The sequence below is a fragment of the Drosophila tropicalis genome, unplaced genomic scaffold, assembly GCF_018151085.1.
Source record: "Drosophila tropicalis isolate 14030-0801.00 unplaced genomic scaffold, ASM1815108v1 contig_878, whole genome shotgun sequence".
Taxonomy (NCBI): domain Eukaryota; kingdom Metazoa; phylum Arthropoda; class Insecta; order Diptera; family Drosophilidae; genus Drosophila; species Drosophila tropicalis.
This window is the reverse complement of record NW_027173374.1, coordinates 16,525,985-16,538,161: the sequence shown is the minus strand read 5'-3', so window position 1 is coordinate 16,538,161 and position 12,177 is coordinate 16,525,985. Positions and strand designations below refer to the sequence as shown.

Sequence of the window (12,177 nt, the reverse complement as noted above, 5' to 3'; positions counted from 1 at the left end):
GCGTAGATGAGGAATATGTTTGGTTTTGGTCAGTATACACTAAATAGCTATTTTGTTTATTTATTTATTTTTTGTTTTGTTTTTTTTTTTTTTGTGTTCAGCATTCAAATTTATTAATTGAGAACGAAACCAAAGATCAATTCAAATAAATTAAAGGCCCAAAACAAAAGCCAACTTTAACAAAGGGATTAAATCAAAAATTTAGGCTATCGAATTCAACAGCTGGTAAACATAAATGCAACTAAAAAGCTTATCATGCACACCAAAAGGAAATATATGACTTGCTGTTTCCTTCTCACTCACTCATGCTCACTGTCTCACGCTTTCTCGTTCATTCAAACGCTTAGTTAATCCTTGTTTTCTTCATACTCCTACTTTTTGGTCTTGGCTTTTCCTTGTTTTATTTTTTTTTTCAATAGGCTTAATGCATTATATGGGAATATGACATTATTAATAATTCAGAGCTTACTCTTAGGCGCCCCCTTCAACTTTTCCCTAGCTTCTGTGTGTGTGTCTATGTGTGAAAGGAATTTTTAATAAGTCTCAAATGTGCAGCAAATGCAACAGCGGCAGCAAAAGCAAGCGTCTTCTTGTGGTTGGGGATTTAATTAGCAAGTGCAATGGGCTTCAGCGTCGCCTTGTTTAGTCAAGTGATTTGTGTGTGTGTGTGGGTGTGTGGGTGTGTAGGTAGGTGGGTTGCGTTTGGTTCTGGGGGTTGGAGCCTGCCTGTAAGTATTATAAGTGATTGCTTGTGTCTTTTTCCCAGACTGAGACTTCATTGTGTGTGGGGCGCACTAATTGTTGGACCCCTCCCCGCCCACTCCCGCTGTCATCGCAACCTTCGTTACCTCCTTTCGCATCCCTTCTGCCACTTTCTATTCCACCCATTCCCGCCACTTGACAACGCTCCGATAATCGTGCTAATTTCAAGATTTCCCAGTAGCAGCTAAAGCAGAAGCTTCCAAATGCATTTCTCATGTTGCGCTCATGATGTTGATTTTTCCAAACAATAACCGCAGAATGTGCAAATAGCAAAAAAGAAGGGAAATTATTAAAAAAAGGAAGAGAGGAAACAAAAAGAAATCTTTTGCTGTCAGTCTCTCCTCTTGCTGTCAAGCTCCCCGGAGGCGGCACGCGCACTTGAACAGGACAGAGGGATACCGAAAGGGAGCTCCATAGATGTACATATATAAATGGAGATGGGCTGCTCCTACAATTGAGAGATGCGTTTGCGTTCTTTTCAAACGGTCGGCGTGCGGTGTGGATAGAAGATGGCAAGTCATTGGATTCTTGTTGGTGTTGTTGTTATCGTATGACAGTTTTTTTTGTTCTAGGCCCTAAGCTCTGTTAGTATATGAGTGGTTTCTGTGTGTGTGTGTGTGTGTTAGAGCCCAGTTATTAGGCGTTGACTGACTGTGGTTTTGATAAGTGTTTTGACACCACACAATACACAATATTTAGGCGAGGTGGTTTCGTTGGGTTTTGTTTTATATTTTAAATGCAATTAGCTTTGTGGCTGCCACAAGCTTGAGGCGACTCACACACACACACACACAGATATGCATGTGGTGGGTGTGTGGCAGGAAAAGGAAGGAAGCTCTAGCTAAATCCCTCATAAGTATGTTTTCATATATGCAATGCGCCACTTAATTTAGATAATACAAAACTGTTGGCGTCGAGGCTTGGCGTCGGAAGTGCAACTGTTGCAGTTGCAACTAATTAGTTTATATGAAAATTTGTGCAGCCTATTTATTTGGCGTACACTATATATGAGATCGGAGGCCGAAGGCTTCATCTTGTGAAAACTCTCAGCCAGGCAGGGAGAGCGGCTGGAAAGGCGGGCAGGCATGGAGGTTGGATGACGGAGCCGGGGGCAAGCGTGCGGCCTTTTGAAGTGCCCCTTACGTGGGTGTGAGTTTATGTGACTGTGTGTGTGTGTATGTGTGAGTGTGCGTTGTGCAGAGTGTCTACTTCTTCTTTCTCAGCGCTTTCTTCAGAAGTGTCATTCAGTTTTTGTTTTGTATATAATATATACATATATATTTATGTATATACATATATAATGAGATAAATTTATATATATATACCTTTATATATATGTATAAATATAAAAATTGCATTGAAAATGTTCTTTTACTTCTTGTTTTGCTGCTTTCTTTTTTATTTTCTTTTTTTTATTAATAAGCTCACACATACTCACCCACACATATGCAGACATCTCTACCTCATACATTAAATGAAGTAATTGGCAACACTTTAGTTATAAGCATCTGTATAAGTCATATACGTCTATATATATACAGGAAATATATGTCTGTAACTGTAGGTGTGTGTGTGTGTATGTGTGTGTGAGTGGTGTGTGGGTGAGTGTGTGGTTGAAGGTGTGTCTCTTTTTGTATATATATACGTATTTGTATTTGTGGTTTGTCAGCAAGATCTTTTTTTACGCTCTATAAGGACACTTAACCTCAAAAAGAAAAGCTTGATGAATAAAACAAAAAACGCATACAACAAAAAATAACAACAAGAAGAGAAAAAAAAGAACAGCGTGAGATGTGTTTGTGTGTGTGTATGCGAGGGAGTGGAGGCGGAATGAGTGAATGGTATATCCTTGAGCGCCTTTACCTGCCTGTTACTGAGTTCAACTGAGCTAGGGTCCTGCAGCTGATGCCATTATGGCCCCAACTGCAACTCTCAAGTAGCTGCCATTGAAAAAGCAGCCAAAGAAACAAACTAATTAGCCTGACTCACATATGAGAGTGATTGTGTGTGTGAATGTCCTATGGTTTACTTTCTTTTCAGTATTTGTGCAGATAATGCAATTATATAAGTGCCCTGCTTCAAGACCTCCAACAAAAGGCACTTTTGTTAATTAGCCAACACATATGCGCACACAGACACACTCATACAGTTAAAGAAATGAAATGACTATGACTGGCGCCCACTTAAGTATGCAGCACTTTTTTAATATGCAAAAACTCTGAGGAACTTTTCTTCCACGCTATTTTCACACTTCACATATGAAGTGGCATCTCATCAACATCATCCTTCTCATCCGTTTTCTCATGCTCATCAGCATCATCATTATTATGCTCATGTTGTTGGGGGCTTTTCTTAAGTGGCCACTTCAAGGCAAACATGTTATTAGAACCGACAAGATGGAGTAGACAAGTGTAGAAAGTGGTAAATGTGTGTATGTGTGTGTGTGAAACTCATAATGTTAACTTGTGGCTAAGCGAGTATAAAAGAATATTAATGCTAAAAGTATGTATTTTCATAAGTTAAATGATAGGCGGGGTCAAGTCACTTTTAAACACTTCAAAACATACAATTTAAAAACACAAAAAGAAAAAAACCGTTACTTTTTGCTACCCCTACATTAAGATAAGAAAATATGAATAGTAAAAATCAAAGAAAATATTCCCACCCATTTTAACCTCAGAGAAGTAAAAAGTCGAAGAAGTCGCAAGAAGATTCCCAAGGAACCACATAAGAAGACCTTTTTTTCCCCATTCATTCGTCCAACCCCTTTTTTGCAGTGTGTGTGTGTTTGTGTGTGTGCAACCCTAAGAAATCGTAAACAAAAGCTACTGCTGCATGGAAATTCCCAACAAATGAAATAAATCCCCTGTGTTAAGACCCTCCGAACGTGCCGCTGCCGTGCGCAGGTAAAGACATCGTTTTTCTTAAGACGTTGAGCGCATGTCTTAGACAAACACGAGGCAAGAACAAGGACGGGGCAAGGACAGCTGCCACCGCTGCTAAGCCAGAGGGGTGAAAAGCAGATTGCAACTAAAATCCAGGTGAACTATTGTGTGTGTGCGATTCTCTTTCTTTCTTGCTTTTATTGTATTTTTCTTTTTTCGTTGGGTTGGGTTGGATTGAGTTCGGGCAGGGCAGATGTGATTTTTGGCGGGTTAGAAAATCACAGTGAATACTTGGTGGTAGGCAATACAGAGAGACTGAGACCGAGACTGAGTATATACTGTGTGTATGCGGGCCTACCTCACTTTACTTCATATTACATTCCACACTCCAGCTGTCGCTTTTTTGGCTATTTCTTGCGCAACTTAGACAACTGACAGTTACAGTCGCCATATATTTGGCATATGACAGCCAACATTTTGATAGTGGGGGCTCGGTGGTGGGTGGGTCTGGTGGGTGTTGCATGTAAGCAGTGTCAGTTGGCTGAATTTCTTGAGTGCAAGTCAAGAGGATTTCGACAGGTGGCAAATAATTACGTTTGGCAATCAATATCAAAATTCTGTTTTTGTTTTGCGCCTTGTGAAATAACAATAATAATAATTATAATGATTTGAATACAAAATTGAAAACTAAACCAAAATGCCAAACAAATTAAACGATAAATCGAAACTCAATTAATAAAAATGAATGCTGTTTTAAAGTTATTTTAGTAAATGCTACATATATATATATATTATAGAAAGGGAGAGAGATGTATTTGAGAAATATATATATGAATATTTTTGCTTACCGGAAATTCGAGAACCATTTCACCAATTGTGCTGTATTATTCTTATTGAATTTTATATCCGGGAAGTACATCTTAAGTACCGCCGAGCTGGGATATCGCACCCAGAAGAACATCAGTTTGGCCTTGCGCAGGTGCATCGGTGTCAATGTAGAAGAGTGCAAAGGAGTCAAGGATATGCAATGTTTGCTATAAAATGTACATATATATATATATAAGCTATATCACAACATAGTCAATAGTCGTTTCCAAATATCCATCGGAACAAAAAAAGGAAAGAAAAAGGTTCGTGTGAAAGAGCAGACAGAGGAGGCAAGAACCAGAAGGGCGAACGAAACAGATTCTCTAAGTGCCAATAATGAATGTCTAAGGGTGGTGGGTGGCATTGCAGGGCCCACTGATTGAAAACGAAGAAGTAGAAGTGGAAGGCAGGAAAAGGGGAAAAGTGGCCTGAATGCAGGCAATTGCTGCTCTTGGATTGGCTTGTTCATCATTGATTTTTTGTGCCTTTTTTTCCATTGCGCTCTATTGCGAAATGCAACTCAAGCCGCCAAGAGGCAGTCGAGACCGAGACGATGTTGATGACGATGGCGATGACTTCAGCGTCTGAGAGAAGGGAGGGAGGGAGGTAATGATTGCAGTGCAATAAATAAGGTTTTGATTACATTTTATAAAAGAATTTAGTTGGGGAAATAAATAAAATGAAGAAGACACTTGATTGGTTTCGTTTTGTAAGCGAGGTTAAGCACCCCCAGTGACTGGGATTGGGACTGAAACTGGGATTGGAACTGAGAGGGTGTTCTTACTTTTGCTCTAACTGCTCTTTCACCTTCACACTTTGGACTAGATGGAAACTCACTTGACCATAAGTTGTTGCTCTTGTAGTTCTAACTCTTGTTGTTGTTTGAAAAAGGATATAGTAGGTTGCATGCCATCGAACGTCATGTCAGCCGAGTTGCACTCGGACTGACGGTCCTGGGCATCCATAACGGCTCGCAGGCAGGTCTTGTAGTCGGGTGAGCCACCGTGATGGGCGGCAGCCAGCAGGGCAGGATGTAGCATCGATGGCGGATGTGGTAGTGGTGGCGAGTCCCGGGAATCCATCAGGGCACCCAAACTGCCGGGCGGACTCGACGAGAGTTGCATTTGATGGTGGTGCTGGTGCATCTGGGCGGCTGTGGGTTGACCGCCATGCGATCCGGCTGCGGCCGCATGCGGATTGAAGAACGGACTGTATGGCGAAAAGACTTTGGATTCGTGTAGCGACGGATTTGGTATGGCCACCGAGGTGGGCAAGGACACTGGCATCATGGGTGGTGGTGGTGGTGGCGGTTGTGGATGATATGACCCGGGTGCAGCCTGGCCACGGCCGGTTGGACTTTGGGCGGGTGTGGCATTGCTGCCATTGGCCGGTTGTTGCTGCTGTTGTTGTTGTTGCTGCTGCTGCTGTTGTTGTTGCTGCTGCTGCTGCTGCTGTTGGCCAGCGGGTGCGACAACGCCATCTTGGGCCAGGATACGGCTAACGGTTCGTGGCGTGATCCTTGTGTCGGTGACCTTATGACGCTTCTTTTTCGGTGTCACCACCAGGCTAAGGGCCTCATTTTGTTCCAATTGCTGTTGCGTCTGTTGGGCGCTCTGTTGTTGTTGCTGCTGCTGCTGTTGTTGTTGCTGTTGCTGCTGCTGTTGTTGTTGCTGTTGCTGCTGTTGCTGATCAGGAGGCAGACAGAAGGGACCAGTCATTGAGTTGTAGAGCGCTGCTGCGGCCACTGGATTCATACCCTGAGGCGTCTTGGGCGCCTGAAACATGGCTGCCGCTGTGGGCGAAGGACGAATGTGAGGAGGTGGAATATTAAGAGTACTTAAACTATTGTTAGTTGGATTTGTTTGGTTGCTGCCAGCCAGTTGGGGGTTAGAGTTCGAGCCAGGCTCGCCCGACTGTTGCTGAGATTGCTGTTGTTGTTGTTGCTGCTGTTGCTGCTGATGCTGTTGCTGCTGCTGCGCGGACATAGCCGCTGCAGCGGCTGCATGATGCATTTGCAGACCCATGGCAGCGGCTGCAGCAGCCGCTGGTGAAGCAAACGATAACTGATTGCCATTGAGTCGCGGGGCAGCAATCAATTGCTGGCAATTGGCCATAGCCAAGGGATGTGGAGGTGGCGCTGGCTGGGGAACACTTGGCTGATGTTGCGGCTGCTGTACCGATGATGGATGTTGCTGCTGTGCATTTTGTTGCTGTTGTTGCTGCTGTTGTTGCACATTGTTCGCATTACCGGCAAGATTGTTGCCCGAAGGCGGTTGGGAGGGCATTTGACTATTAGCTAGGAGTAGTGAACCATTATTACCTGATTGTGTTGCCGGCGTGGGACCGTTCTGGATGCCAGTATTGCCGCTGTGTCCGCTGCGATCGGCTACTTTGGTACGGGGCGATTTCCGGTCGAGTATCTGGGAAGCCAATAACAAATCCTTGTTGAGCTGCTCTGCTGCTGCCGTCACCGAATCCGCTTGCTTGCTAAAGAGTCGCCGTTGATGCACAAATCGTGTGACAATGGTGTCCACTAGTGCCGACAGGGAGGTGGTGATTTCCGATTTAAGCACATCGGCCAGTCCCTCTAGGTCGGTGCCGGACATGCGCATCATAGAGCTATTATTGCTGCTGCGCAGCATTTGGAATTTCTCGGACAGCTCCGACTTGAGTGCACTATGGGCAGCTCCTCCCAGACGCGTGGGTAGGCGTGCCGGTGCCGGATGATGCATCTGACTGCGAGATGGAGTCACATGTTGTTGCTGCTGTTGTTCGAGTTGCTGCTGCTGCTGTTGCAGTTGTTGCAAATGTTGTTGCTGGCGTTGCAATTGTTGTTGTTGCTCTTCCTTGCGACGTTGTTCTTGTTGCTCCTGTTCGAATCGACGTTGTTGCTCTTGTTGTTGCTGCTGCTGCTGTTGCTGATGTTGGGCCTGTTGTTGTTGTTGCTGCTGGGCTTGTTGCTGTTGCTGCTGTTGCTGTTGTTGTTGTTGCTGTTGCTCGGCCGCCTCTTTGGCCATGCGTGCCTCCTGCTCAAAAAAGAACTGCTGATACATGGAAACAGCCGCATGCGACATATCGCCCATGTGCTGAAGCAGCGGAGGAAAACCCTGAGGCAAAGCCGGATGACCCATCAGAGGATTGTGATTGTGCAGCTTATTGGACATCATTTTACTCATCATTTGTGAGAGCATTTGTGTGGCCGGTGCGGCCCCATCGCTGCTCTCGCTAAGCGTGGCTTTTGGCTTCAAAGTGGGTGAGCTTGAACTGGCCCTCTCCGGCTCTTGGCCAGGCTCTTTGGGCGTTGGACTGATATCGCCACCGGTTAGCGTGGGCGAAGGCGATAACTCTGGCTGTTGTTCCAAACTGTCATTGTCTTGCTCCTGGTCATTGTCAAGTTCCTGGCACTCGGATTCCTGTTCCATGCGTGTGCACAGCTGGACATACTTTTGTTGCATCTCGGCCAATTGCTCTTGCATCGATCTCAATTGCGACTTAAGAGCATTCTTTTCTACACGCTTTTGTTGAATTTGGGGTGACTCCAGCTCATTAGACTGACTGTCATCCTGATCTAGCATCATGCTCTGCAAATTCAGGCCGAAATTGAGGCCAGCCGCTGCGGCAACATAACGCTCCATGGCATGCTGTTGCGGCTGATACAGTTTGCGTTTCTTGCAACCATTTACCTGGAGTTGGCCAGCCTGGACAGCCGCCGAGGGACTGCATCGCATACCCGACACTATGTGTTCGACGCGGGCCCGTTTTAGATCCATGCCCGGCTTTTTCAGGCAGCCACTAGAACCACTAAGGCTTTCGCGCTTCTGCTCAACACAGTCGTCGTCGTCGTCATCATCCAGGACATCGTCCTTGCTATTATCAAGCAGCATCATGTCCGAGTGACTGGGAGAGGCCAGAGAATCCAGATCGGAGCCACGTGAACCATGCAAGCCCAGTAATTCCACCTCGTCCAGCATGTCGTCCACCGTCTCCTTTTTGGTGGGCATTTCTTCATCTGGGTGGTGAGGTATAATCGATTCACTTTCTCTGGCCTGAACATTTCCGGCTACAGCTGCTGCTGCTGCTGCAACCTCTTCTTCATCATCCCGATTGGCACTAGAGTCTAAGGAATCGGACGATTTACGCCGTAGACTGCCATCACTGGCCAAACTACTACTGTGGCTACCACCACTGTGGCCACTGTGACTACTGTGTATGCTGTCGTGTGGCGATGACTGGGGTGGGGCTGTAGTTTGTGGCTCACTTTTGATTTTGATGTCCGCCATTTCGGTGTCATCGATTAGGTTTATGCTTTCCATATTGTTGTTATTATTGGTGGCTGCCGCACTGTTGTTGTTGTTATTATTGTTATTGTGATTGAGTTTCGAATGCAATTGCTCTTGCTGCTGTTGTTTCTCCTGCTGCTGTTGCTGTTGCATGGCAGTACGCAACTCCTGATCAAGTTGCATTAACTCCTTCTTTCCTTGAAGAATATTTCGTAGCATATGATGGGCCACCAAGTCGTGCTGCAGTTGCTCCCCATTGCCAGAGGCACCGCCATTTAACGAACTAACTGAGGCCGCTCGTGGTGGTGATCCTCCTGCCACATCTGCGCCAGCCGCTTCCAGCGAGCGATCACTACACGCCGATACCCGACGACTGCTAGCCTTCGGTGAGACCTGTGAGTGACTGGAACTGTGCGCTGATCCTGGCGAGATTGAGGCATTTGTACCATTGCTAATTGGCGTATTGTTGTTATTATTATTATTGTTGTTGTTGTGCTGCTGCTGGTGCAACTGAAGCTTGCTGGAATTTAGGCTATTCACCAATCCTGCTGCACTGAGCAGTTCGGCACTAGTGGCCGTTTCCATGGCTGCAGCCAGCATGGCATTGTCCAGTGATTGAGGCAAGCCACTGGTCGCATCCTGGGCCTGTTTCATTTGTCGGCCAAATAATTCGTTGAGCATTTTGGCCGAGGAGCCGCCAAAGAGATTGCCAAAGGCTGCTGTTAATAGAGACGAGGCGGAGCTCGAGCTGGGCGAGTTGCTAGGCGATGTTGCAGTTACTGTTGCACTTGCACTTGCTGGCTGTTGCTGTTGCTGCTGGTGCTGAGAGTTTGAGTTTGAATTGGACACTGTTAGTGTTGCTGCTGTTGTAGCTGTTGTTGCGGCACCCGCAGCAGCCGCAGCAGCGCTACTCATGAAGGCAGCAGCGGTTGCCGTTGTTGAGCCGTTGCTATTGCTGCCAACACTGCTATTGTTGCTATTTACTATAATCGATTGCTGATTGTTGTTGTCGGTATTGCTTAAGGATCGCTGACGCGCACGACGATTCAATTTATTAACACTTGGCGCACTATTCACGCTATTTACGCTTACGTTTACGTTAACGCTATTCCTTACTGCGCTACTTGAGGACTTTTTATTAGCCGCGCACGTTGTTGTCTTACCGACGGCCGTTGACTGACTGATTTGCCGACTTTGGCGAGCACTACGATGGCTGCGGCTGCGATTGCGACTCCCACTGCAACTGTTTGCCGTTGCCGTCGTGGTTGTTACCGCTGCTGACTTACTGTTGTTGCTGCAGCCTTCGAGTACAACAACGACGTCGTCGGAGTCGTCCGAGTTATTGTCGTCGTCGTCGTAGTCGCTGCTGCTTCGTTTCTCTTTCTCCGCTTCGCTGGCGTTCGTGTCGCCGCAATTCGCCGCGTCGTCGCCCTTTGTTGGTGTTGTATGTCCGTTGCTTGCCTGGAGTGCGGCCTGCGGTGGTTGCTGCTTAGTCGCCGTTGCCGTTGCCGTTGCTGTTGTCTCTTCCTCCTTTAGCAACACATCGTTCTCATCGTTATACAAACCAAAACAGTCGCCGTCGTACTCCTCTGATGACATCATAAGATGATGCCAAACAGCAGCAGCGACGCGTTCTCGCCTCTCCGCTCACTCACACACACACACACTCTCTCTCTTTTAATGTCTGGCTATCTGCCTAGTTGTCTGTCGGTCTGTGCCTTCACTTCTCCTGCTTCTTGGGATTGGCTGGTTGACTACGCGACTGTGTTTCACTGCTTTCTCCTCTTTATCAATTCGCCGTAGTCGCAGTGGTCGTCGTGTGCGTAAGTTTCAAGTTTAAGTTATTCAGTTTCTTTTTGACAAATCCGGGTTAATATATATGTATGTATCTGTATTTATATTTATATAAAGATAGATAGATAGATATATGGGTATAGGTTTTTATCGATGTGTGTGCCTTGTGTTGCTTCAAAACTTTGCGCCGTATCCTGCGCCGCTTTCTCGGGTCCTTGTGTTTAGTGCGCCAAACGTTGAAATTTTGCTTTCGCTCAACTTGTTTGTCGAAATGTTGCAGTTCAAAATTTGTTTCGATGCTGACAATTGTCGGCGGTTGTAGTTGTTGTCGTTGGTATTGCTGCTGGCACCTTTGATTTTGCGTTTACGTTTTCTACGTTTTTTTCTCCGTTTTCTAATTGTGAATTTTGTTTTGAATTTTCTTTCCACCACCACACACATGCGAATGTCCTTTGCATTTAATTTTATTTAAATTTGATTTTTCGTTTTCGTGTTGTTTGCGTTTTGGTCTTTCTGATCCAGTTGTTGTTGTTATCGTTTCCTTTTGCTTTGATAGAATTCTCGAAAAGTGTTTTAAGCATATAATTTCGTTCTTTTCTTATGTTTGTTGTTGTTCTCAAGAACTTGCGAATGAAATTTGGTTCGTTTTTCTTTTTGTTTTTGTCGATTTTTGTTGTCGTTTTTTTGTTTGTTTCTTATTTTTTTCTCTTCCGTTTTTTGTTTGGTTTGGTTTTCGTTTAATAATCCTTGCTTGAGTTCAAAAAGTATTTCTGAAATATATGAAAGATGAAGTCAAAGCAATTCAAATAGATGCTAGAACATTGCTGAAAGAAAAGGGGAAAACTCTAGTGGTTGGACACGGCAGATGGTGGGTGGTGGTTAATGGGGAGAGAGTGCCTTAAATGGAAAGTAAAAGTGGCAGGCCAAAAGCTTTTGGTTTGGGTGGCCACTTGATTGGTGCTCGGTTTGGGGGTGGCTTCCATGAGCTGACCTTTGAAAGGAAATTGGGGGGCGGGTTGGGTTGGTTGGTCGGTCTCTCGTACGTAAAGTCTGTCTGATGATGTCCTTAATTCAGCATATTCCCACCCCATTACACAATGATACAGGTTTTTATCTAATTTCTCCACTTGAGCTTTCTGACTGCCAATCTAACCCTATAAGCCCCGAACCGCCCCCTTCTTGTGGCTCGAGCCACATCCATAGATAAGTATTTTTTTTTTTTTTTTTGCTGATAAACAAATTTGACTTACTTTCTGCTGCTCACATATACACAACCTGATACATATTCTTTGCATATGGCCATCAAATAAATGCGTAAGCACTACAAAATAATCAATAAGAGAACTTTGGAGCTCGGCAAATGCGTCAACACTAAATGACTAGGCCTAAATGGGGCGTCTTTATTTTTCTCTCTCTCTCCCTTATGTATTTAATTTCCAAGAACCAGAAATCAAACAAAACAGAATCCTCCCCTCATGAAAGTAAAGTCGCAGCCGATCCTCTGTCAATTGCATTGGAATGCAGTTGGCCCTTGCCCGATGCCCGCCCGTAGGCCCAAGTCAATGTCAATGAAATTAAAGTAAGTCTGT

General features: G+C 45.2%; 1 protein-coding gene across 7 annotated transcripts in view; it reads right to left on the bottom strand.

The window, feature by feature from the left end:
* Positions 1-12,177, bottom strand: part of pros (prospero) — a 72,304-nt gene that overhangs the window by 19,623 nt on the left and 40,504 nt on the right. For 4 of the 7 annotated variants that reach the window (XM_068301698.1, XM_068301699.1, XM_068301700.1 and 1 more), the window contains exons 4-5: positions 5,352-11,358; positions 4,496-4,681 (exon numbers count right to left, since the gene is read on the bottom strand). In XM_068301698.1, the coding sequence (XP_068157799.1) occupies positions 4,496-4,681; positions 5,352-10,396 (5,231 nt within the window). In that variant the 5' untranslated portion in view covers positions 10,397-11,358. The remainder of the gene's footprint in view (positions 1-4,495; positions 4,682-5,351; positions 11,359-12,177) is intronic. The other 3 variants (XM_068301703.1, XM_068301704.1, XM_068301702.1) reach the window with 3 other exon arrangements.